Below are 26,488 nucleotides of genomic sequence, written 5' to 3'. Positions count from 1 at the left end.
GTCCTCATTCACGCGCGAAGAGGGAACGTAGTTAGCGAAGACAGATCGAGCTTAAGTGAGCGCCAGTTGGCCGCAGCTTAATTGCTCGGCGCCCGAGGAGACGCCTAGTGTGTATACCATGCACCACGTGCACGGCCCTGGACGGTTCTCTCCTTCTAACCGGGACTGGATGACGGAAGGCCCGCTGTTCACGTTGGCACATTCACGCAGCGTCGAACAACAAAGCGGCTTGCTCGCGGGTCACAGACGTATAGCGTGTGCGTGTGTGTACACACACAGCGAACTATGTGAAAGTGCGGTGTTAAACACACCTACGGTGCCTAGAGCTACTTGGGTGGTCTATCCGAACGCGCGGCATACATTGCACGACACGCACGCGCGGTCGTAGCCGTTTCGTATACGTCGCTAAGCAAACATTCATGAGGTGTACGCGTTCCTCTCAAGCTGCTCCATCTTGCCTAACAACCCGACGACGTAAATCTCGAAGAGCGGCTTTGAAGAAAGGGAGAAAAAGGGGAAAACAACAAAAGGCTGGGCGGCGAGTCCGACAATGCTTTCCGCAGCATGATAGCCCGACTTCGTCGTGTTTGCTTCTACGCGCCGAACGGGCGGGGGCTGTGTATCGGCTGCGTCGACACGGAGAACAGCGCAGTCGACAAGCGATTAACATAATGGCGAGAACGTAAATCCTTCGCGCGCGGCCATTTTGCTCCCGTCGCCCATGGGCGCCCACAGAAGCCGGCGAGGATTTCACAACTCGCCCCGCCGGGGGTTCCGAAAAATTCAGCACTTGAAAATATTCGTGAGAAAGCAAACTTGTTTATTTGTTTGTTTCTTTGTTTCTTTGTTTCCTACTTGTTAGTTTGCTTGTGCTTGTTGGCATCGTCGTGCTAGGGAAAGCTTGTTCGGCGACCACATAGCATCCGGCACTTGTTCGACTTGGGGAAAGGGTTGGGCCTTGGAAAGTGTATACGATGAAGACGGGGTGATTTCGGCGGGTGATTTAATGCTGCGCAGATAAGGCGTCGATATATAAGCCATATGTTTGCATACGCGAAAGGGAGCAGTTTTATGGTTGCAACGTGAAATGGCCACCGCAATTTTTCCGAGCTCCGAAGCTGCAGCATAGGAGTGCGTCTTAAGGTCACTGCGTAAATCATGGCATGCATGCATGACCGTTGGTAAGCCTGCGGGCTCCTTTGTAACGGATGGGAAACTGACCAGCAGTGATTGCAGAGCATCCTCCGTATTTCATAGCGACCTGGTTTCTTGGCGGTTTCCTTTCCTGCTTTTGTTTTGAAACTTCAGCTTGAACGTCACCGAGAGACAGTAAATAAGTCTGAGGCACCGTGACGGTCAGTTTCGTGACTCGTTGTTTCTTTGTTTGCTAGTTTGTTTGTTTGTTTAGTCTGAGTCTGTCAAACTTTGATATGTAGTAATTGACTGAACGAGAAGCACTGAGCCCCATTACACACGATGCCACACTACCATACATAAGTATATAACTAAAAAAAACAAGAAAAGCGAGAGTTTAGTATTATCACCGTTATTGAGGAAAAGAACATAAGTTCTCGGTTTTTCGCAACGTTCTGAGCTATTTCCCTCTGTCCATATCGATCGCTTCGAATACACCTAATGAAATCAATGTAATATTTGGTCGTTTCAGTGTGAATTCCTGTAATCAATATATCGTGTTTAGCCTAAACCACACCTTTGTATTTTGCATTTTGAGGCAGGACTCATGATCCTCTATTTTTGTTAGCACCTGCTCTGCTCCCATGCAATAATACATGCATGACGCTGTAGGTTTTCCATAGTGAATAAGTAAATAAACCAATACAAAAAAGGAACAGCCCAGGCACAATCACATGAAAAAGTGAAATCAGGTACCCAAAGGGTATAGATTTAAAGGTAAACCTAATCAAGAAAGACGTCGATTTCGGTAAGGTGGAATTCACAAACGGCACCCCCTGCAGTCTCCCCCCTTACAGTTTGTATTGGTTACTATGTACCCAAGGCGCTCTCAGGCTATATATAATATATATATATATATATATATATATATATATATATATATATATATATATATTTTCCATGCCGCCTTTCTTATCGTCCATCGTTTACTCAAACTTTCTAAAATACAGACTGGATGGAAAATTTGTTTAGAAAAGCTTTAGTTTTATATATATAGAACTTTAGAGCGTTAGTTCCATATATATATATATATATATGTGTGTGTGTGTGTGTGTGTGTGTGTGTGTGTGTGTGTGTGTGTGTGTGTGTGTGTGTGTGTGTGTGTGTGTGTGTGTGTGTGTGTGTGTGTGGATTCATGGCTGCGTACGCTATGTGCAAGTGCATAAGCAAAAATAGTTGTTTAGTTGTTTTCATAAAACTCATGCGTTTTTAGCGCGCTGGTGTAGCTGAGAGAGAGAGAGAAAGGAAAAGGAAACACAGGGAGGTTAACCAGAGATTATCTCCGGTTTGCTACCCCGTACCGGGGGAGGGGCAAAGTGATGCGATAGGTGAGAGAGAGAAAAAGAATGAAACACACACACACATGCACACGATACAGAACTGTTTCTGTGTGCGGGCACTGTCACGCAGTCTGCGAAGGCGTTCCTAGTGTTACGCAGTGTCACCGTACAATCCTACATCACACAGTGTACAGTTACAATTTGTCAGAATGTCCCGTGTCTTTTAAGTACCGCAGCAGCGCCTTCATAGCTGATCACGCTGATGTTCGCGTAGGCCAGTTTCCAAGGGTGTTGTTTTCCGTTAAGGCCACGTGGTTAAGGCTAAACCCCGTGAGCGCCATTTTGTGCTACCGACGGCTTCGAGGGACAGATCGGGCCGTCGCTTGAACAGATCGCTCGGTCTCGTCGCGTGATCGCTCGGTTCTGCAAATCTAGAATTCGTCGCTCGTCGCCAGGAAGTGCTATGAGCGATTAGCAAATAGCGCGAAAACGGAATTGGATGTACATCACACAATTACTACCGATTGGGGCACGGAACGAGCAAACGATCGAATTTTTATGGTGAAATTAAGGATAAGAACCTACTGGAAGACCTTCAAAAATATTTTATGCAGCTTTTTACACTAAAACACGTCAACTTAACTTAATAAAGCACGCGTCACTCTAGTTTCGGCGCCTATATTGCTGCCCTCATACCGGCAACACTGGCGAGACGTCGCTCGAAGTCATCGCTCGCATGGGGTGCAACTTGTAGGCGACGAGCGAACGCGACAGCCATCTCCATCGCGTCGCTTGTCGCTGCCGCACGCAAGATCGCTTGCATGGGGTTCATACTTTATTGGGCGCTTGTCCAGTTTGTCTATAGGGTGGCTGAGGGAGCTGTTCTTTGTGGGTTGAAACGAGAATGTAGCTGAGGAATGCATAATGAACTTTCACAAGAATTACAGAGAGCCAACGCCTTAAACGTGTTACTTGTTCTTTTTGTTTATTTGCAGCCAAGTCATCATCCACGCCGGCAGAGTCATCCCCACTGTTTCAACTCATCCAAAACGCATCTTCAAATTTCAAGGAAAAGTGTAAGTCGCGCTGCACGAGCGCCGCACCTTTTGCTACTATGTGAGAATTGAATGGGCCGTAACTACATATATATATATATATATATATATATATATATATATATATATATATATATATATATATATATATATATATATATATGTATGTATAACTAAGTATCCGATGTACCGGGGGAGGTTTTTCGTTTATTTATAATTGACGTTCTGTTTTATATATAAAATTGGAATATAGACCTACATAAAGCGCCATTCAGCGGGTTTTGCTTGTAGAGGTGACCATAACTTCGCGGATAAATCGCAAGGTGAAAGTGGCTACAATTAAAGGGATTTACTAACGGTATAATTGTTCAATCGGGACACATTTTTGAATTTCAAAATTGAAGCCGGCAATTAGTGAGTCTGGTAAGCGGAATTCTAAGATTAGCGCTACTCTTGAAATATCCATCCCCAAAATCTCTTGAAATCTCAGCTAAGTCGTCCAGAACTGCTAGAAAAGGGGCTCTTGCCAAACTGCGAACTGAAGCGCCAAAGTATTTCGTAGCACTTTTTGAGGAGAGATATCTTGGAAGCGCTGCGAATCTTATACAATTACCGCAAAGCAGACACGATGTGGCGTGTGTTAGACTTCGATTTAGTAATCGAGTAAAAGCCAGCAATGAGTAAAAGTTACTTGGTCAATTTTTTATACTGCTATTCCAGGAAGTTGCGATTTGCCCTCCAGATAATATCCAAATGTTCAGGTAATCCTCCTGAACTGTCGGAATCGCGCTCTACACTGTTCATGCAATTAGGACGGAGAAAGGTAAACGTTATTGTCCAATCGGCTCATGGTAGAAGCCGTCGTCGCTGGCAACACATCATGTGTTGTTTTGAAGCAAGGGAATCTTGAGATGAACAAGAAGGTTTACCTCGATAACTCTTATTCAAATACGTGGTAAAGGAGAAATAATTCTGTTCAATAATCACTGCATCCAATTTCAGTATGTCTGTTGCATTTAAAGAAGGAAACTCAAGATATATTGAATATAGGAAGCAGACTTATATGTTACGCCACGAAATGTATTTAAAAGTAGTCGAAATTGGAAACTTGAAAAAAAAGACCTATTACACAAGTATCTTTTTCTCTAGTCTACACGTCAGTTATAAATAACGATATCATATGATTATGTAAACTGCGCCTACAAAGATATCTAGGCCCGTATTCACAGAAACTTATTTCGACAGAACCTTTCCTAAGACAAAATTCCCACCAATCCCGATAGTCGGCGTATTATTAATAAAGGCAGCCGGCCAATGGAAAATGTCATTTACAAACAAAAAGTTTGAGAATTCGCCCCTTAAACCAGACAAAATTAGTACTTTAAACACCGCTTTCAGACATACTATTTGATTTGGAGTAGGATCATTGCAAATCACTCGTAAATATTGTTACAATATTACGCCAGCTCATATATCAGAAATGTCTGCTTTAGATGTGCTAATCGATTAGTTAACAGAACTGGGATATCTCTTTTTAGGTTGAGAGTTGCGGATTTTTAAACTTCGTGCTCTGCCAACTTATTTTTAAAGTATAAATTGTTAAATGAAAATTTAGTTGGTACAGTTGCTCAAAGTTAACGGTGCATTTCAAAGGGGATAAATTTCATTCGATTCGGCCCAGCGATTGCATGACAAAATGATTTCAGCGTTTTACACCCATTCGACTAAGGAAATCGATGCCTGCCTCCAGATAAGGCTTCTTCGCAACACAACTACAGAACCTCTGCCAACTCAAACGCATATATACATAGGCGGTGCATACATCTCGACCATGTTTCGGTTTCTGCGTATGTTTTAAACAAACCATATCGAGGTGGTCTGGACGCTTCCCATCATCGTCGTCATTTTCGGCCCTGGTTAGACAAGCGAGGAGGGCATACTTCTCATTACCTTCGAGCGAAACCTTGCTTGCGTCATCTTCTTCACTCGGATCTATAAATTTTATGTCGAGCCGCAGGCTACGTCGGTCGTCGCAGACATTCGCGTGTGACCTAATGGCGTCCGCGATTAGAGCTAATGGTTTACATTGCACTAGCCCCCCTTTAAACTATGCGCTGCTAAGATTAACGATGATATCGGAACATCGGGAGTCACGTCAGTAATGGTGAAGAAGACACAGCCCGTGGGGGGGGGGGGGGGGGGGGGGGAGCAATTCGGAGAGCAGCGAAACGGCGGCGTCTGCGAATCGAGAAACCTGATCGCAGCGTCATCCGCGAGCCCAGAAGTGAGTTATATACAACAAAGCGAACCGCGACATAGCATCCCGACAGGTTCCCTAGTCTTCGGGATGCTGCAGATGAAGGCCGCAGGACGAGGAGGACGAGTTCACAATTCTGCGGACTTAATTGCCCCTAAACAGTTATGTTGGCGGCACGACCCTGCGCTGTATACTTGGTCGTCAAGAAGTTGGCTGAAACACACGCACAAAAAAGGAAAGAAAACGAAAAAAAAATACAGAGTTGAAGATAATGTCGCGGCTATAATTTTCCGTTTTGCCTGGCCTCAGCACACCACTATTTCCTCATGTGCACGTGATACGCATGCGTAGGATGGTCACGTTACTAACTATGCAGCATGTGCCATTTCAACGGAACGAGTTCGCGCGACTGCGTTGATAGCTCGCGCGCGCGCGCGCACACACACACACACACGCATATATATATATCATAGGAAGCCCACAAGCAACGACACCAAGGACAGCATAGGGGAAATGATCTGCAGTTATTATTTTGAATTATAGCAGCGATAGGTAAATGGAAATGAAATTGGATGAAAAAACGACTGGCCGCAGGGGGGATACAAGCTCACGTCTTCGCAAAAGGCCTGCGATGCTCTTACCAAATGAGCTACCACGTCGCCGTTTTTCCGTCCACTTTCTGAAGTACTTATGTTTAATGTCTTCTTAAACTAACCCCATAACTAACTCCCAGGGTTAGTCCTAGTACGTAAATATACCGCATGTTTCAGGGAACACATTCAAAATTTTTCGCGGTTGTCTGTGGCGGATAGCACATTTCTACTTCATATGCTGGTCTACTCCAAGGGGCGGACATTACTTGCACAAAAAATGGAAACGCATAATTGACTAATACACAAAAACATCAATAATTTAATATTGAACTGATTGCCTTACGGCCCATATTGCAATTCATAAATTATAGCCGTGGAGTTGCCAACACGGATTCACTTGGGACGAATTCTCAGGACTGCACCAGGTTAGAGATATCAATTCCCGAACTTTGCGAAGTAGTGCACTAGTGTTCCAGTTACTGTGTTCCCAAAAGTAACTGGAACGCCGATGCATTTGTCCCCAAAGTTCGCGAATTAACATGTCGAAACTGGTGTCGCCCTGAGAATTGGATCCGCCTTGCGAACTGCAAAGCAAGAATTTGCGAATTGCAATATGCGCCATTAGATAACTATATAAAAAGATAATTTGTGAATCTTCGCTAATTAGTCGATTATGCGTTTCAGTTTCTTGTGCAAGTAATGTCCACCTCCTCGAGTGCATTATTAAATGAACTTGAGTTCTGGTATCTCACAGGCAACCCTTTAGAATTTTTTATGTGTTCGCTGAAATACCTTGTATATACGTGCCGTAAAAATATCTAGAAGTGTCTCGAAGTCAGTAACATCACGCGATGACCGCAATCATCTCTGCGATGTCATGGCATCATAAGGTGCTGCAATGCTAGATTCTTTCCTGTTATTTGGAATGGCCGTTGATGTCATTATGTTTAACCCATATAATTATTTCAATTTATCTACGTATTATTCTAACACCGACTGTGTTCGCCTGCGGAACAATCCAAGTTTAGAGAAATCTTAAAACAAATCTTTCAATTAAAGCCTTTCTTCCAACCATACCGTTTGAAATTTATGCCATAGGTACATCCACTGGCAGTACATGTATGCAGGGAACACCAATCTATCGTTATAAGCTGGGAAAATGCACGAAACCTTGAAAAGCAAGATGAAGATAAAGGTCAAAAACCATGAACAAATCTGTGAGTGCCCAATATGGCAGCTAATCTTAATACAGACCGCCGACAAGAGCATGCAGGATCTTATGGCATACTTAATTTAGGTAGACAAAGTGTATTCAATCGAATAATTGCATAAAAAGGCGATAGTTGTCTAAAGTTAAAGCGATAGCTATTTTATATTTTGGTATGGGGGAATTTAGCAAAACGCCCAGCCCCCCTTTTGTTGTCATCAATAAACAAGCGCGACAAACGACGCCTGCTCCTCCTTTTCATATGATTAACTTGGAAATACATGCGGTCACACAACGTCATAAGGGTGAAAGACACACTTCAGTAAATGACATTCGGACGCAGTGCCAGTTACTGTTTTCCGCGCTAATATGCCATTCACTATTGCCGTTTTCTGTCGTTCCGGAAAACGAAAGTAGCCTCAATTTTGGCCCACGAACTTTATGCAACCTGGCTACCCGGTATGCCTTCTGGGTTCTTTTAAGCGGGACGGGTGTCGTATTTCGGCGACACTGAAAGAAACACGCACCGCACGGCTTCGCGTTACACGGAACTGCGCTCGGTTGAAACGGGTTTCGGCGCCGCCACCACACATGTACTGCGTCGGCCAACCATAGTGCTGCTTGCCAGAAACAAACGAGGAACACAAAGTGGCCCTTTGAGCATTAGGAAACGGCAAAACACCCGTAACCCGCCACACGCCGCATACTGAGGCGTGTAGTGCGTCGCTGTGTGTCGTGGGAAATGATTCGGAGCGCTGTGTTGCCAACCGGCCGCATCGCGTTCGCGGCCACGTCCGATTCTCACGCCGTGGGAAAAATTATGCCCCCTTGTGGACTTCGTATAGGAAAACTTTTTGAGGGTGGTCCTGCACCACAAACGTTTATTGGCTTTAGAAGTGTACCTGATTCCCCATTGGAGTGACACGAACTGGCCTTACCGTTGCTTATTTAACAACGCCTTATAGCGGCTCATTTTCGGCCTCTTCAAGTCGATACGGTTCCCAGTGGAAAAAGATACCGCATGACATAACCACCTCTGGTTCTGCTATGCGGCCATACAGCCGTTGGAATTGCAGAAACGGCACGCATACCTGCACTGCATGTATACGTGTACGGGACTCCATGCCCGTTGCAATGTAAGCATTTTATTCCGATGGTTTAGGGAGGGGGGGGGAGGCATGGAGGGGGGCTATTCTTTTCCGCGCTTCGTAAGTGGAACAGGCACCCCTGTAGGCTAACATTATCACCGAGATCGGCTGACCATTAATAGATGATATAGGAACCTAACAGAATTGCGCAAAAGCAATCCTTACGTGATACCAGTCCGTCTATCTTGCTCTCATCCGTATGGCGCTCAGACCTTTGTACTGGTTGTTTTCCAGCGCTACAATTGCACAATTTATCTGTGAAAATCACTGACTGGTGCTATACACGCGGCAAGATGGTGCGTCATCGTTATTCTCACGTTTCGTTTCCTGACTAACGTCTCGTTTGCCAAAAGTGAGCAGCTCGATGTAAGCGGGAGGTTGCGATAAATACAAATTGCTCGGCAGGCGACAGGAGTATTGCAAGAGGGTGTAGTCGACAAGCGAGACCGTTGTCGCAGAAGTAAACGGCGAAACCCAAATTCCGTGGCAGCAGGAGACGACAAACCAGACGGTGTTGCAGGAGTAAACGGCGAGACGCGAGCAAAGTCTGTGGGGCATTCTATAAAAAAAAAAAAAAAAAAAAAAAAAAAAAGGTAACCGACGAAAAGCAATAGAAAGGGGGCAACCAAATGGTCGTCTTTCGAATGGCACACTTGGCGCTTGTTCGTTGCCTCACGTCGTTGACTGTTTGTTTTTCCTCCTTTCAACAATGACTATTTCCCGCTGGTGCGTGCATAAGTGTCTAGGGAGGTGGGGAAAGTGAAGGGGGCGGGACCTCCTCTCAGCCACGCCCTCTCGGGGTCTTGGGGCTGCCCTCGCAACTGCGGAGACGCGACCCCCGTGTCGTTTGTCTCCGCGCTTACCATTCACTGTCGTCTGCTCGCCACTAGAGCGTTCGCAAATTACTCGGTGACATCAATACGAAAGCTCGCCCAGTCGCGTAGTATGGAATATCACTACTCCCACTTTTCAGTGCACAAAGATAGATTCGCACTCCTTAAAGTTGTTTGCATGCCAGCATATGTTTGCGGTGCCATGTGAAGCTATTAGCGCCAGTACCCTGAACATTGACTTTCGACAAAATCCCAGAATGGCGCTGAAACTATATTTGTTCTTCTCAAGGCAAAAATATACTGTGAGAAATGACTCGCAGAAGCACCTCTCCATTGGTTAGGGCATGGAGATGCAATGACATAACGTTTTTGACATATTTTTTTCTTTCGCTTCTTGCGGAGCAAAATAATGTTTTTGACACATCGGCTGTTTCGCTTTGCTCATCGACATATTTCACAAATCAGAATTGAGCCCTTGGCAGAGGGATGCTTTATCACCTGGGGTAATATCTGGCCACCGGTATAGCTCCGCCTCATCAAGACGCCCTTCCGTGCAATGGTACACTTAATGTAGTTCAAATGTAGTATGTTCCGTTATTAAGTGGAACACATCTGCACAAATATTTCGCTCGATAGTTGATAACTATATGTGAAAGAAATTCCCTTGAGCTTGGGCCCTAAATTTGGTGCAGCTTCTGATTGCCGGGGCTATACATCACTCCTGTAATCCTCTCTTACTTTTTTTCTTTTTTCTTCTTTCTAAATTACTTAAACAGCCAGGTAAGCTCCGGATTCATCAAAGACACTTCGTATGCGCACAGACGTGTTGACGTCATCCGCGTGTAGAGGTTTTCTGGAAGGACCGTACAATGCAGTACTGTTATTAGGTGTGTAAGATTGCCGTTAATTGCGCCATATGTCTTTGAACCTGATTTACCGTCACCACGCACTCGGTGTGGTGGTCATGTTGATATAGGTGCGTAACGTTCTTACTTTTCGATGTGTCCGACTGTGCGTGTTCTGCGAGCTTGGCGCAGAAGACTTCACATCGCAGTGAAATTGAGCTTATAAATAATGGTGGTAGAGCTGCTGCTGCGCATACCTGTTTGTATCTAATTAAAGAGTGCGTACATGGTGATAATTTTTTTTAAGTTCTAGATAATTTTTTTTCGAGATCACTTGTGGCAGATTGCGTATAATTACATTCCTTGAGCTGAACAATCGAAGAGCTGGACATTGCTTGCACGAGAAATAAAAACGTACAATCAACTGAGTTAACAAAAATCCAACTGATTAACTTCCTGATTAATTCAATTACGGTACATATTGTGATTTGCGAATTGTAGATGGTAACAGCCGGCAGGGCATATTCGATATGAACAGATTTTCACAGTGGCAGGAGTTTCGAGATACGCGCCAACAAACTTTCGGAAAAGATGCACCATTGTTCCACCGCTACCTTTTTTTTAACAAAGCGCTCTTTTATGCATTGAAGCGCAAAAGTATCGGGAAAGTCCATTTATTTCGCCCCACACCTTGGCCAATGAATATTTCCGAATTGATTTCATCCTGAAAATTCATTCTAAGTGGCACTTGCAGTCTCACCGGCTACAATCGCTGAGCATTGCCATATGTGCTCTATAGTAATTAAGAAGCGTGTGAGTAAATTTTCTTTATTTTGTGGAGTATGTTTTTTTTTTTTTTTTCGATGTCTTGTGCAACTAATGCATGCCTATTTAAATATTCCAGCTCACGGAATTGAATTGTGCTATCTGCCACAGGTGATTTTTTAAAGGCTTTGCAAAAGCTGTCAAATGACCACCCGGTGTATTTCTTTCTTTTATCTTTCCTCTCTTTCTTTTTTCGCGAGAACAAAAAGAGCTAGACATATAGCATTGTATATACAATGAGTCAACACCTAATCACGGGCTTCAAGCTCCATCGCCCAATGTCACACAGCGCCCGACGTGCTTGCTCTTTCTGAAACACAGTTCTCGAGAAGCGCCCAGATCGAAAGAAGGTCTCCTCTACCATGTAACGTTCCGTAAACGAACCAACGTACTACTTGGCTGTCGCATCTATACAAATTCTCTTCAATTTACACTGTGGTGTGGTCGTCTCTGCATTCTGAGGTCATCGCGGACTATAGTACTTTCCTGTGCTGCCTGGCAATTGATGTCGGTAACGAATTGCCATTCACCAAGCAGCGAACGCGTCAGCATATCTCTATTTCCTGCGCAGTGTTTTAATCTCGCAAGTTCTATGCTAGCATTCCTCGATATCACTACATGACGGAAACGTTTAAAGTTCTATGTCGATACCATTTTGTCCTTGAAGGCCAGGAACGTGGAAACAATCTATACACAATCGAATGTAGAAATTAAAGAAATGGCGCTCACTTAATTCTGATCACGTGATTCTTACCTACCTGTATAGCATAAATAAATAACCCGCTAATAAAGAATTAGTCGATTAGTACAGCGTCACCTATCCGACTCCTAAGTTTCAGGTATTACGTTGCACGGGCCAACGGATCCAGTGAAAGATGAATTGATAGCCCGATGGCTGCGCGATAATTTCCTTATTATCGAGTAATAAAAGAAAACTAAGAAGAAGTAAACACATAAAGAAAACAAGAAAAGAGGTTTCAAAACCTGCCAAGACACCTAAGGTAACTAAACGCGCATTGGTAAGTTTTTGCTTAGTTGTTTCCACAGGTGTTTCGAAGTTTTTGACCGATGACCTTTTAGATGCGGCAATTAAAACAGGATAATTAACACCTACCGTGTACCCTCATCGTAACGCATGAGCGAGGACGAAAAAAAGTAACAGGAATGAACGTTTAGGATCTTAATACAGCCTTAGGTGCTTTCTCATCGTTGGCAGGATGCGTGAGCACCTAGCTCCCGTGAAAAAATAAATAAAAAATGCAAGCGTCCTTAGTGAAGCCGCGGTGCATAGCACCGGAAGTTAGCATCTCCTCCGCCTTTGTCGAAATATAGGGCCAGTAATTAAGTCAACTACCCTCCGAATAAAATTACACTTTACTTTATTATTAAGACATTATACCGTGCGACCAGCTAGCGCGGTCATCGAACGGTGTAAAAGCACAAAGGCGTCTCTCTCCGGTACGCCATTTCGGGAGCACTCAATTTACAACGCACTTTAATAAAGTAAAAGAATAAATCGGTAGACATAACAATCAAATCAAATTATGGGTTACGTATACCATATAAACGCACGGGATATCTACGAGAGACGCTGTACATGGCGGAGTCATTCCGGATTGGGTTCAAACACCCGTGGGCTTTATTAGCGTACACATGAGTCTAAGCTTACACGAACAGTTTTGAATTTCGCCCCCAATCGTGATGCGGCTGCTGAGACCGGGGAGTCGAATCTACGACCTGGTTCTCAGCAGCGCAGCTACATAACATATATGCAAGCGACATTCAAGAAGATGTGCAGTTTGTGCTACAGCCGATCCTGAAAGCGAACCGCCAATGAAAACATATATACAACCGACATTCAAGAAGATGTGCAGTTTGTGCACTTTTTCCAAAAATAAGGTTAAAGATTACTAAATGCTATATATTCTGATCTAGAAACTGAAAGCTTCCCGAATACGGGCTCAGATGACTTAATAAAAAGATATATTTTCGCTACAATCGGTAGATTTAAACACTTGTATTACGTGCGACAAACCTCATCAAAACCGGCACACAGTGGGCACCGATGAGCTAAACGATTTCCCCTGTTCCACGTATTGAGATAGCAGCGTCATGGGTTAACGCTTGCGCAGCAATTTCACTCTGTACTCTGTGCTCTGTATAGAATAAAGTTTGGCATCGGTGCTTTGTCAGCGCTGCTGTGTGCGTATGTTTGTATCAAGCCGCCGAGCTGAGGCCGTAAAACGTTTCCGCGTATTGTTTGTTAGCCTAACCAACACAAAGCACCGTCGGGCCAGCTTCAGGTGCGGGGTCGCACGTTGCGGCAAAAAAAAAAAAAAAAAAAGACTGCGTGGGGTATCTCTCGCCCGCCGAGTATGCGGTCGCACTAAAATGTCGTGCACCCCCGGGCGAGTGGGTGACGTGACAGCCGTTACTCACCCGCGCATTGCTCATGGCCCGTACACGTAGTGGGTCACTCGCGTGTTTTTCGCCGAACAAAGTTCACCTGTGCCTGCGCGTGTGTCTTTTTTCTTGCTCACTGCACAGTTTGTGTACACGAACGTGTGTAGCAACTCTAATCTGTGGATTGTACATAATATACGGAGGGGGCCTCATTTCTTCCGTTCAGTTATGTGCAGTACGCAGCTGAGGTACTGCCTATAGCTTGTGCAGCGTATTGCCACGGGAAGCTAACAGGGTAACAAATGTTTATGCTCGAAATATCGCGAGGCATCCTTGAGCGAGTGATAAAAATTGTCTTACGTATGCACGCAGTCAAGCAAGCCGATCGGCTCACTTGGCTGCGTTTGCAGCCGTATCACGTCTTGATTTTAAACGTACCGTAAAGGCTTCTATACTATATTCGTCAAAATGATTATCTTTCAAATGGAGACGTCTCTATCGTAGTTTTCCCGTTAACTCAGGTACGATATGTTGCAACCTTGCCACAGCTGAAGATGTTTTCATTACCGCATTGCTGAACAAAACTACCTAACGCCACTATTACCTGCATGCTTCTAAAGGCTCACTCCAACATGCACGCTCACTTGCACGCCTGCATGCGTGGAAGTAGTTCGCTAAGAAATCCCGAACTGTTCTAAGCCTCTGTCAGGACGACAGAGAGTTTGAAAGTGAGAGCGCAAGAGAAGTCGTCTCGCAATGTGAAGGGGCACCATTGTCCCGAGTAATTCGGCAGAAGACCGAGCGCGCGCACTGACGACGCATGCGCTGACAATGGCCCGACGACGTTTCGCCTGCCGTCTGTCCGCTCCGTATAGACAGACGACGAATGGTTTTCAGGCGTCAGGTCGTGCGAGCGCTGTGCAGAACTGCGCAGACGTCGAGGCTGAAGCAATGGCCCGGTAGGCGATGGCCCAAGTGTATAATAATAATACACAAATAGGTGGCGCGGGCGCACTTGCAACGGCTTCATTAGGGACCGCGCCGCGCGGCGCCATTAATAAAGTCATTGTGATCAAAGCGAGACCTCATTAATCACTGGCGCTGCGCTTAGCAGACGAATCGCCAGAGGCCGGTGGTTCGTAGCAGACGACGGCGAAATATAAGCCGGCCGAAAGTATACGAAAATAACAAAAAGAAAAAAAAGGACAGATAAACGAGGATAGAATGCGTTTGAAAGAGACGCCGGTCAAAATGGCGAGCTAAGTGCTCGAATACGCTGCATACAGGACCGTATACGTGCGACGTATCTTGGGGCCACGACGGAGAGGAGGTTGAAAAATAATGCGCAGCGGGGTGCTGGGAGGTAATTGCCGGAAGGTGAGACAGGAGCGGAGGACAGCACGTCCTCGGGAAAGTGCGAGTTTTCCCGAAACCGGAGCATGCAGCTAAAAGCTGGAAACACGACAAGGGGTCAACAGAGTTGGTGCAGAACGAATGAGACCCGTAGTGAAAGCCAATACTTTCAACAGAGGCGAAAGCAAGGCACCCACAGCGGTAAAGACCGTCGCTATAGTGCTTTAGAGCTGAGCGAGGTCGAACCTTTCGATTGCCTATACTGCTGACTCCCTGTAACTGCACATGGCAGTATTTTGAACGACGTGGAACACAAAAGCGTTTGTGCTTGTGCTTTGGGAGCACGTTAAAGAATGCTGACTGCACGATGAATATCCATGCAGCAGTCCTCAACTTGCTTGATACAGTTATGCACAGATTCATTAAACCATATCGAACAAAGATAATATTGCTTCTTAGCGAGTGAGGAACGACTCCAAGAGGAGGAAGACTGTTCACGTATGCGTCATAATCTTCTTTTTTCAAATTCCTATTGTGTAACTTTCCACCAAGCTGTACATTGTGAATGCTGTCTGACTTGCCGTGTAAGTTTAGGGACTTGCGCCGTACAGTTTGGTTGAAGTTCTCGCCAACTAGGCGCATAAACGTTACAAATTTAATTCGTACTTCATATCTCGTTTTTAATTCTTTACAAGACGTCTTCGTTACCTACGTCGTCATATACTATAAGTGAAAAGGAGCAGCTGGCTTCGTAACACGTTGCAGCATCTCCTGCACCCAGGTTTCGTTGAAGAACTTTAAGAACGCAAACATTGCTCCCGCCGACATGGTCTGCTGTTAAAAAACAGTAAAGAACGAATATTTAAAGCAGCAAATACAGATAAAAGAAAAGTAAACGTCACGCGAGGCTCTGAAGCAACGACTGCCAGCGTAAGTGCTCAACCAAGTGAAGCCACCGAGCCACAAATGAGCAACCAAGGCAAAAAAAAAAAAAAAAGTAAGGACAAGAGAGCTAAAATGAATACAACGTCCTCTAATGCCCCTATAGTCTCATTTTTTTTTTCGCGTCGCGTGAGGCGTGCCCCTTGTGTGCACGTATCAGCGAGATAAATTTTCAATAAGCGGTGCCGCGGATGCGACCAAACAAGCGCTTGCTCTTAATAGCACGCCGCGCGCGCATTCATGGGATAACACCGCCAAGCGATTAGCCCTGCCGGGCGACGCGAGAGAAGTTAGGCCTTCCACGGCGCTGGGTGGCGCTGCAGGCGACAAGGGGGTAAACAAGGGGGGGGGGGGGGGGGGGGCGCCCCGAGCCATGAATATGCATCAAGTCTTCGCACTCGCCTTCCCAGCCTCCAAATAGGAACAGTGAGAGAGAGGGTGGAGATTCAGAAAACAACAGCGCAACAGGAAAGAAGCGTGCAGCAGTCGTCCACAGCGGGGGTCAAGGGAGAGAGAGAGCGCGGCGTAAAGTTTAAAATTGATGTGGAGGCAATTAGGTTGACAGTGCGGCACCATGGCTATAAGACGAGCAAGTTGCGTACAGCGTTCCGTAAGCTGAAGTCGCGCCGCTGCTGTTTGTGTACTCCTAGAGAAGGAGGCTACGCATTTCGTATTCGAGGGAATGTAGTTGCTGTTTTGAATTCACCGTTATCATCATTAGCATCATCATCATCATCATCGCCGTAAACTTTATGTCCAGTGGGGGCTGTCCGATCAATGTGTAGTGGTTCCTCAGAAATTTTCGTCCAGATTATTTCTGTGTGCACGCCTACAAATTACGCTCTCTCGTCACGCCACATCATCCACTGCCGTCTTCAACTGCTTCGAGTTCGGGTGGTCAATCTGTGTTACAGTTTGTCAGTTGCTGCACTGAACTGAGCCAAGAGGACGTCAGCGATCAAGAAGAGCACACAAGTGCACGCCTGCAGCCTTTGCGCGCGTGCTCGGTTTCTGGCTGCCTTATCGCCTGGCTGACATCGAAGACTGCGACAATCGCTTCTTCCTGTGTACAGACAATTTCGGTCGCAATGCATACTATGCTGACTGTATAGAATGAAGCCTTTAATTGCCAGTCTGCTCTTATGATGAATATATCAGTATATGGTAGCTCCATAAACTCAATGCGTTCAACATTTCATGCTCGTGCAATCATTTCTTCTTTTTTTTAACTTCCGAAGAACTTATAATCTCGAAATTTGGTTTGATCTGTTTCTCTGTGAATTATCTACCTGTTCATCTAGCAGTCTCTCAGTTTACTATAAATAAGCAAATGAATAAATAAATAAATCTATCTATCTATCTATCTATCTATCTATCTATCTATCTATCTATCTATCTATCTATCTATCTATCTATCTATCTATCTATCTATCTATCTATCTATCTATCTATCTATCTATCTATCTATCTATCTATCTATCTATCTTTCTAACTAACTAACTAACTAACTAACTAACTAACTAACTAACTAACTAACTAACTAACTAACTAACTAAAGTGTCTGTCGGTCCGTTCAGGCATTTGTACGCCCTTTGTCTTACGCCAACGCCGTCACGTAACCGCAGTGAGGCCACCGTCTCATGACCAGCGAGGGTCAGAGGGCGAATAAGCATGACACGCTTTGCGCAGCAGTGCGATTGGAACTCACACCCCCGCAGGAATGTTGACTGGAGATATGTATTGCACTTGCTAACTGCTACGCCGTCGCGCACGCAGCTTCAACGCTTAATGGGCGATTTATGTTGGTGTCACGGCGCATATGTATACAGACTCCGAGAGCCGTTACGTGGAGTCTGAGCAGTTAATTAGGGCGCCAAAACAGGAAGAAATGTAGCGTATAAGCACGCCCGTTCTGCGTATTAGTAAGAGGAACTTGTTTTTTGATGAAAAATTTCGTGTATTCCCCGTGAGATCCTGTTGCCGTCGCAGTAAAATGAACTTGACGTGAGAAATCGCCCAAGCTTGTTGGTTTGTCTTAGCGCTGCTAAGGTAGAACCGGAGCATAGCCCAGCCAAAGAATAATGTGATTCAGTTTCGTCTGTATATGTGTTCTTATAACATAAGTGTAGTTTTCAACTCTCTATCTTACAGCGCCAATATATATATATATATATATATATATATATATTGTGAGAACGCCGTTGCGCAAGCTGAGCTTTTTAATAAGGGCCCTGGTCAGCCGTGTCACGTACCGCGGGTTACGTAGGTGCTTCGGTTTGGTCACACTGCAGGGAACTAAAGATACCATGGGCAACGATGTGAGGTGCTTTTTCTCCCCTACAATAGGGGGCGGCATCTTCGCGTATACGGAGATGCCCGCCCCACTTCCCCCTCGCCTCCCCCCCTCTATGTACTGTAAATCGTACTTCTACGGTGGCTGCTGCGGTTGAAGGTGTAAATAAATCTAGGGACGTTGAAATTAGATGAGTCCAGCAAGAAAAAAAAAAAAAGAAGGAAACCGAGAGGTCGTGTTAGCCATTAAGTGGTCGGGGAGCAACGCTCGGCGCTCGCTTAGGGCAACCTTGCCCGCTCTAATTAGACCGGCATGCGTCGGGGCGTCATAGAACCCGCATCTTCTGAATGTAGCTACCCTAACACGTGAATGCACGCGAGAAGTCTGTTTAGCCGCGCGCGGCTTCAGCTTATGCAGCCGATGCAGGCTTCTCCACGGTGGAGGACATCGCGAGGTCACGCAGCCGTTGCAATTGCGCAGGCGCGTGCACGGGTGTGGATTGGGGCTGTATGCCCCTTAATAAACGAGCCTAACTTCGTGTGTACTAATTGGTCGAATAATTCGGCACCGCTCTGCGATTTGCTAACTTCCTTGTAAGTTCATATGGTCGAACGACAGGCCCGGGATGGCGAAGCTATCGTTATGAGAAACCCGAATGGGGTTTCCGAACGACCGTCATCCACGAACCGAACGTCATCCACACTTCGTGTAGTCGTGCGGATGACGTTCGTTCGGTTTTATAAATGCAGAACTGATTTGCTATGCATTCAAGGCGACGACAAGTTGTGCCACACATTCTATACCAAGTCCCGAAGAGCTGAATTAATAACCTCGGAGACAACACAGTCTGTGAAAGCGGGCTACGTCGCAATTAACACTGCCTGTAATAATATAAACGCGACATTTCTATTCCCCCAATGCGCCTGGCGGATTTCCGCGGAACTAATTGGGTAGGCTAATCAGAAATACAGAGATCTGTGCATTCATTTCTTCGCAAGCGGCGCATTCAATCCAGCCGACTTTTTTTTTTTTTCTTCCTCCGATGCCGCGCGACGCAGCCGCAAGGGGGCGTGTGGTTCAACCTGAGCGCCCGCGTTGATTGATCGGCGCTCGGACGGCCGGAACAGACGCGTGACTGATTACCGGCAATCAAGCCCGGCGTTCGCCGCGGGGGCTTCGCGCCGAGCGGATGCCGCGATTCGGACGCCGCCGCCGAAGCGATCGGCGCCCGCCACAGCCGCCGCTGACTTTGCGGCGCTGCCTTGAGCAGCGAGGCTCGCTCGAGAGAGAGGATGACGGCGGCTCGTTATGTGCTGCGCTAAGTGGAAAACCCTTCGCGCGGTGCTGGTAACCGCTGTTTACGTGCCGAGTTGCCCGCCTGGTGTACGTGGACGATTATCTGAGACCGCGTGAAACCGCGGGCAGTTTGCCTCTGCTCTGCCCTGCTCGAAGTGTTTGTAGTCGCGTTAGCGAGCCTCGTTTGATCGCCGCTCGGTTTGTTGGCTCGCGGCTGTCGCTTTTACCGAGAACGTGTTGATCGGCAACGCTGGCTGGTTTGATGGATGTTTAATATTAGACGCGTGAGCGGGGGATTGTCGGTATGGGCAAATTTGGAGTGCGCCTATATACTTGTAGCCGTGCCGCGACTCTTGTGCACTCAAGAAAAGGTACCGTGCGAAGCTGAGCCGCGCCTCGCATACACACTCTTGTAATATGGGCGAAGGAATGCGCATGCTTGTATTTCGTCATATACATCGCTTAAAGCCCGGTCGCTATGTAAAAGCGTGAAGGCATCATGTCGTCAACAAATACCGCAAGTGTCAAATACGAGCCTTCAAAAATTGAACCTCTGCCTTCTTCTGTATGCACAACGCAGTATTGCCGCCTTGCTATGCAATGCTGGAACGCTTGTTAAGAAAAAAAAATTTCCAAAGCCAAAAAAAAAAAAGAAAACCGCCATGCGAAGAAGTGGCGTGACTCATGTGCTCGAACAAGCTGATAAATTGCTGCTGTGTTTATAGAAATGAACTGTTGGTGTAGCCTTAGTCCTTGTCAGTTGCATGTGTCTATATCCAATTTTATTGCGAGTTTGCTCTTTTTTTTTTACTCAATAGGATAGACCAACTAGCAAAACACTCAGTCCTTCTGGAGACGGTTTCATTGTCAAGAAGAACTTCACTGCGATGCGCCCTCTGCTTTGCTCGCAGGACCGCGCATAAATTCCTAGGCTCCAAAGCGGAGGGCTGGTCCACTGGATGCACCAAGCCCAGCTCGCAACTATATGCGCATTGCCGCATGGGGCATATACGTTCGATCTATATATAGTGGCGGTGGTGAGACAATATATATATATTTTCTTCTTTCCCGTGTACTTGTATAGTTAGCGGTGAAGCCTATATAGGCTGCGGAAGTGGCCGGACGACGTCGACGTGCGACAACGATGATACCGTAACAGAAACGATGGATGACAGACTGTTCACAACTTTAAACTGACGTGTTAGTAAAAATAGTCACGAAAACCACCGCGACCACCTCCGGCCGAGGACCCCCCCCCCCCCCCCCCCCCCTACTCCTCAACCGCGCTGTCGTCCCCCATTCTCGCGGACAACATTAGAGAGTTTTAGTTTAGGGGACGCAAGCGGCTTGCGTACGCAAGAACTAGGGGCCACGGTACTGCGCATGCGCAGACCTCCACGTCTCATGTCTGCGCATGCGCTGTACCGTCGCCCCTAGTTCTTGCGTACGCAAGCCGCTTGCGTCCCCTAAACTAAAACTCTCTATTCTCTAGCAGTGAAGGGTGATGATAATGATTTGGGATTTTTGCGCCGCAGCAGCCCTGCAGACTATAATGCGCTAAACACATGTTTTTGGATTAGCTTATTTCTTCAAATGCTGTAAAATGGTGTAAATGGCCAAGTAAAAATAAAACCTGAAATGTGCTATAGTTCTTGTAGAATTCCTGTCGCTTTTAAAGAGTTAGAAGTATCTTCATATGGCACGAGTGGTTCATCACTCAATAAGAACATGGGATGGATAGGGATTCTTGTTTCGTAAAAGAGTTTAAAATATATTTGCCTCCATTTTTCTAAGCCAGGACATGTTATTAAAATCTGTAGCACGGTTAAAATTTCAGCGGTGTGTTGGCATGTTGGTTGTTGTTTGTTATTTTTTAAGTAACTATGTGTCAGCCTTGTGGGACCAATTCTTAAGTGACATAAAATAACCTCGTAAAATCTTTAGCAGTGAAGGGAAAACCACACGGGCGGAGTGTCTGCACGTACGTATACAGTGGGCCAAGTAGACCGGCATACAGAGCTTGGCTGGGCTTTCGCTTTTCCTGAGAGACAAACTGATTTAGCGTACAACTTCCCACGATTTACAAATTTGCCAAAACGGCGGAACGTATATAAAGCGAAGAAAAACATAATATTGAAGCATAACATATACAACCTTTAGGGGCGCGTTTTATCTCTTACGTATACAGTAAGTGCGGAGGTATCGGTAAAACGTTCCCCAGCTTAAACAAACGCGAATAGGTGCGCATACACACACAGCTATTTATTTTCAACCGTGTGCTGTATAAAGCGTGCGCTTCCCTTCCGTAAATAGCCTTCTCTCCGTTGGCACAAATAAAAAAAAAAAAATAGAAAAGGTTTTCCGAGAGCCCAGCAATACAGGGAGCACAGATACCGTATGTGCTCAGCATTAACCTGCGTTCGCCCTATAGATCGGACAACGTCGCCGGAACGTTGGCTTCCTTTCATCGCTACGTGCGCCGCAACCACGGCCATCAGAAAGACGAAGCAAAGGGGCGAGAGAAAGGAAGGAGTCCCGGGTTAAAAGAAGACCTCGCGGCTGTGTTTTCAGAAGCGGAGGAGGGAGGGGGGAGAGAGAGAGGGGCGTGCATTCGCTAGAGAACTAGTCTTCGCGGGCCTTTCACGCGAGGGACCGTAATATTATAGGGTGTACACGAACAAGCGAGCGAGCGGCCGAGGAAATGACACGCTTGCGGCGAGGGTCACTTACTGTCGGCGTTTTGAGTGATGAATTCGCGTACGCCATCAGTCAGTCGTGCATACGTACGCACACACCGTGTTGCCGAGGCGGCCTCGCCCGTGCTGCAGGAGAAGAACTATGCGTATAGCAGGGCATTTGCACGGCAAGCGGCTCTCAAAGTGGGCGATCGAGGGCGCGCGGACGAAACTGGAAATACGTAAATGACGCCCCGTTTTGTGCCGCTCTCGCGGTGCTATAGGCGGTCTCCAGAAAGACTCGAGCGCCCGTTTTCCGAGTAGCGCATCGGCGCGAGTAAAAAGCTTAAGATGGTTAGTGTAAGCACTGTCATTGGGGCAGGCAGGAAAGAACGCATCGCAGAGTTCCAGAAAGAGGTCCCATGCGGGGATGGTCTAATAAAGATATACGTATACAGTGTGTTTCTTTGCTCCCTTTAGACTCGCCGAGAACAACTCGTAGTTTTATAATTAAAGAGAGAAAGAAAGGTTTAGCTCGGGGAAAATCGCGCGTTTGCGATTGAGAATGAACATGGGAGACAGAAAATAATCTTGAGTTCAAGCAACTGCTATAACGATTTCAAAGTAATTGGCCGTATTGAGATGCATGAAACGCGGATAATGTTCGCCCATTGGAGCAAATGTGTTTATTACTTAATTAGATATATCATTATTGGTGGTGTGGGTGGGAGCCACACATATTAGTATCTAATATAATATTATCATAATAACCAAATTTAATAGTATCAATAATAATATTAATAATATCTGCTCGGCGTCTCCCCTTCCTGGAAGCCTTATAGTGTAAGGGAATTTGAAAACGCAAGTGGAATGTGTTTACATATAATTACCTTGCTTACTCAAATCATCTAGAGGTCGTCACATATGGTTGGTGTATTTCTTAACCATGCGCGCCATGGCGATTTTGGCCACTTTAGACGTCCTGTATAGCTGCTGCACTAGACGCAATCTTTATGCTCCTTTCTACATGGTGAACGCGAGGCAGAAGTAAAGTCTGACTGAGATAACCTAACGACGCTTCTCCAACTCTATTTCTTTTGCACGCTTCTTCAGTGGTCCTAACTGTGGTCCGCACAGTTCAACTGCAGCATCGGCTGGTTGTTCATGCTTGTCAATAAGGATGGAATAGAATCGAGCGAAAGGAAACCTTATACAGTTTACCAGCCCTGACGCCTCACTCACATTTCACTTCGTTATTCTGACTATACGCAACTTGAAGTTCGGTAGGAAAATAAGCGTACTGCCCAAGTGCGAGAGTTTTAAACATTAAGCACGTAGAAGACAGCCCAGGGTCCGTCAGTTCAAGGTGTTCTTGCGTTGGAACTGTTCCTAAGCGTAATAACTACTTTTTCTGTGTGTGTTTGTGAGTGGGGGGGGGGGGGGCAGGACTAAAGTATATTTCTGAAGTATTTTTGGTGTTGGGATAGAAGCAAATATAATACTTCAAAAAGAGATGTAAGCAAACTAGTAGTGGGTGGTATGCACCTAAATAGCATTTATTAATGAGGGTTGCGATTTCGACTTTATCTGGTGCTGAATCGTGCTGTGCGATATTCCATTGGCAACGAGCTCAGCGCTTATAGCTTTAAATTGAAACCGACAAAGAAACGAGAATTGAACACCTGCCAAATTCTAAGTCGGCGCACGGCATTCACTTCGTGGAAAGAGGCGCTATGTGAGAGCGGCTCTGAGCCTTCAAGGGCGCTCGCCCGCCGTTTAGCGAGCGGCAATTAATGAACGAGAAAACGGATACGTCGGAGGCATATCATTATGACGAGCCTGGGACAGCCGACGCAGCCGCGAGAACGAGTTCTCGCGGACGCATTCCGATTGCAAGCCGCCTCCGCGGTGACAACTCGACAGCGGTTCGCGACAACTGTAGCCGAGAGGCGAATCCGGACGGCACGAGGCCATCGAGCGGAGCGGGAGGAGCCAAGAGACGTCATGCAGGTTGGGCGTGACATCATAGACAGGCTCCACCCACAAATACCGGCGTGCGAGCGTCTGCCTCGCGGTCAGTTACATTCGAGATTGTGCGTTCGCAGCTCGTTTTCCGGTGTTTCGGCGCATTATCTTCTGCTTCTCTTGGTTTTCTTCGTTGCGTGCGTTTGTGCTTGCATGGATGTTTGTCGTGTGCTCGTGACTCTTTCTGAGTATCGTCTGCTTTTGCCTGTCCGTAGTTGTCGTCTGTTTCTTTCTCTGTGCGTGTGCCGTCTACTTGCATCTGCCCGCCCATGCGTGTCGTCTGCTTTACATTGGGTTGCGGTATCACTTTCCCGCGCGAAGCACGTGACGACTGTCGTGCTCCCTTTCACTCTCTCTCTCCCTCTCTATCTCTCTCCCTGTCGCTCTTTCTAGAGCTGCTATCTCTGTGTTTATTTGCGATTCGTTTTAGATTTCCTTTGTTCTTTTTTATTAATTAAGGTAATGCCATTCGTGCAGCCAGGCAACCCCAAAACAGCACCGCGAATATATGCACGTACGTACGGGCACCCACACACTGACCATTACACGCACACATACACGTAGTGCGCAAAGGGTGCCAGCGGAAATCATTTGTAACGGCGAATGAATCGCCCCGACGTATGCTACCATTTTCGGAGCGCAATTTCACTGCGTTTCTTTTTTTTTTTTTTTGTGCTCACTGGGCGCCTACAATGCTTTCTTCTCTCTCTTTTTCCTCTCTCGCTTTGTTTTCGCTTGCTTTCTTTTTTCTTTTTTTGACCTTGTTTGACTCGGCGAAGTCTGTGTAACGTTCATTGCCCAAGAGATAAATGACGGTCACACACAGCGGGCACGCCTAGTTCACAGAAATCCATATGTACCGCCAGTTTTACCGAACGCGTCACGGCTCAAAACGCTTTACTGGGTTGTCGCTCTTTCTGGAATTTGCCGTCCAGCGGATACACCTGGCACGCACATTACAGTATGTAGTTCCAACAGCCATCTACGAACTTTCGCGAGAGTATTTTCGGTAAAGCGAATCACTAGTACGTAAAGGTCACCGATGGGAGTAAGAAACACCACGCTCAAAAGTCTTCACAAGTGGAGCAGTAAGCACGCAGGAAATAATGGTTAATTTCCGGGCGCTCCTAACACATGAATTCCCGACATGCATTACTGTTTATCACAACCGGGGGACTTCATCACGGCTGTCTTCAACGGCATTGACATTAACAGTGTTTCCAAGTTTGAATACTAACTTTACGAGCAAGCTTACGTTGTTGCGAATTGCGCGCTAAAGAACCTATACTTGATATTAGCAGTACAAGATATCAGCCTTAACTATTGCTATAATCTACTAAATGCCGTGAACCCTGAACTTGTGTGCTTTCGATATATAGTCTCAATCTTTCGTTGCTCTCGATCAATTTTCTGTATTTTCCATTTCATTGCATACAATCTGAGAACTGTCATGTGGTTCCTAGCTTTTCAATATTTGCGAAAAAAAAAAACGGTCGAAACACAAGCTACATATCATGACGTCATTTGACCTTATATAGGAAGACGCAGTGGTGCTGCCTTTCCATTATGCGTTAGTGAATAAATATTCATAAACTTTGCCGGCATGAATTTTCTTGGCATGCAAGATTAACCAATGTGGTTAAGTTTTCTTCAAAAGGTAATTTGAGGTTACCTTCGTTTGAAGTGGCGAACAGAGAAATAGAGCGGAAGTTTCAATGCATGGCGCTCTTTCGCTTTTCCGTGTACTATGAATGTTTATTTACAAACAAGCGCCATATGTTCACCTTAGCAATAGTTGGAAAACCTTTAACGAGACACCTTTAGGCCTAGGCCTAGAGACTTTATCACAATAATGTTTATTCTTGTACTGCCCCCCAAGTTACAGTATTCTTTACCACTGTGAGGAAGGATGACGACATGATTAATTGTCACCTTAGAAACGAAGACAAATACAGATGAGCGGCAACATCGTGATCACGTTAAACGCTCGTTATAAGCAATAGTGTGGCGAGCTAGCTATTGGTGCGAGCGTAAATCAGCAGTGGTATCTGCAGGCACGTGGTCAACTTAATTTAAATATTAGGTTAGGAGGAATAGATTAAGGGCGCAGGTTACTCCATTTGAGCTCCACGGCATTTTCTTTTTCCATCTTTTTCAAAAGAGGGAACTATTCAATGAGAGATCACGTTCCCGCGACGCGCCATCAGATACAGGCAGGCGTTGGCTAGCGCGCTTAGCAGACGGCGTTGAACAGTTGCCGTCTG

General features: G+C 46.0%; 1 protein-coding gene across 1 annotated transcript in view; it reads left to right on the top strand.

Moving 5' to 3' along the window:
- Positions 1-26,488, top strand: part of LOC126538748 (uncharacterized) — a 217,530-nt gene that overhangs the window by 57,315 nt on the left and 133,727 nt on the right. The window contains exon 2 of the mRNA XM_050185483.2: positions 3,470-3,550. Within this exon, the coding sequence (XP_050041440.1) occupies positions 3,470-3,550 (81 nt within the window). The remainder of the gene's footprint in view (positions 1-3,469; positions 3,551-26,488) is intronic.

Source organism: Dermacentor andersoni, chromosome 8 (assembly GCF_023375885.2).
Source record: "Dermacentor andersoni chromosome 8, qqDerAnde1_hic_scaffold, whole genome shotgun sequence".
Classification (NCBI taxonomy): domain Eukaryota; kingdom Metazoa; phylum Arthropoda; class Arachnida; order Ixodida; family Ixodidae; genus Dermacentor; species Dermacentor andersoni.
The sequence above is the reverse complement of the archived record's forward strand: the minus strand, read 5'-3'. Positions and strand labels throughout refer to the sequence as shown.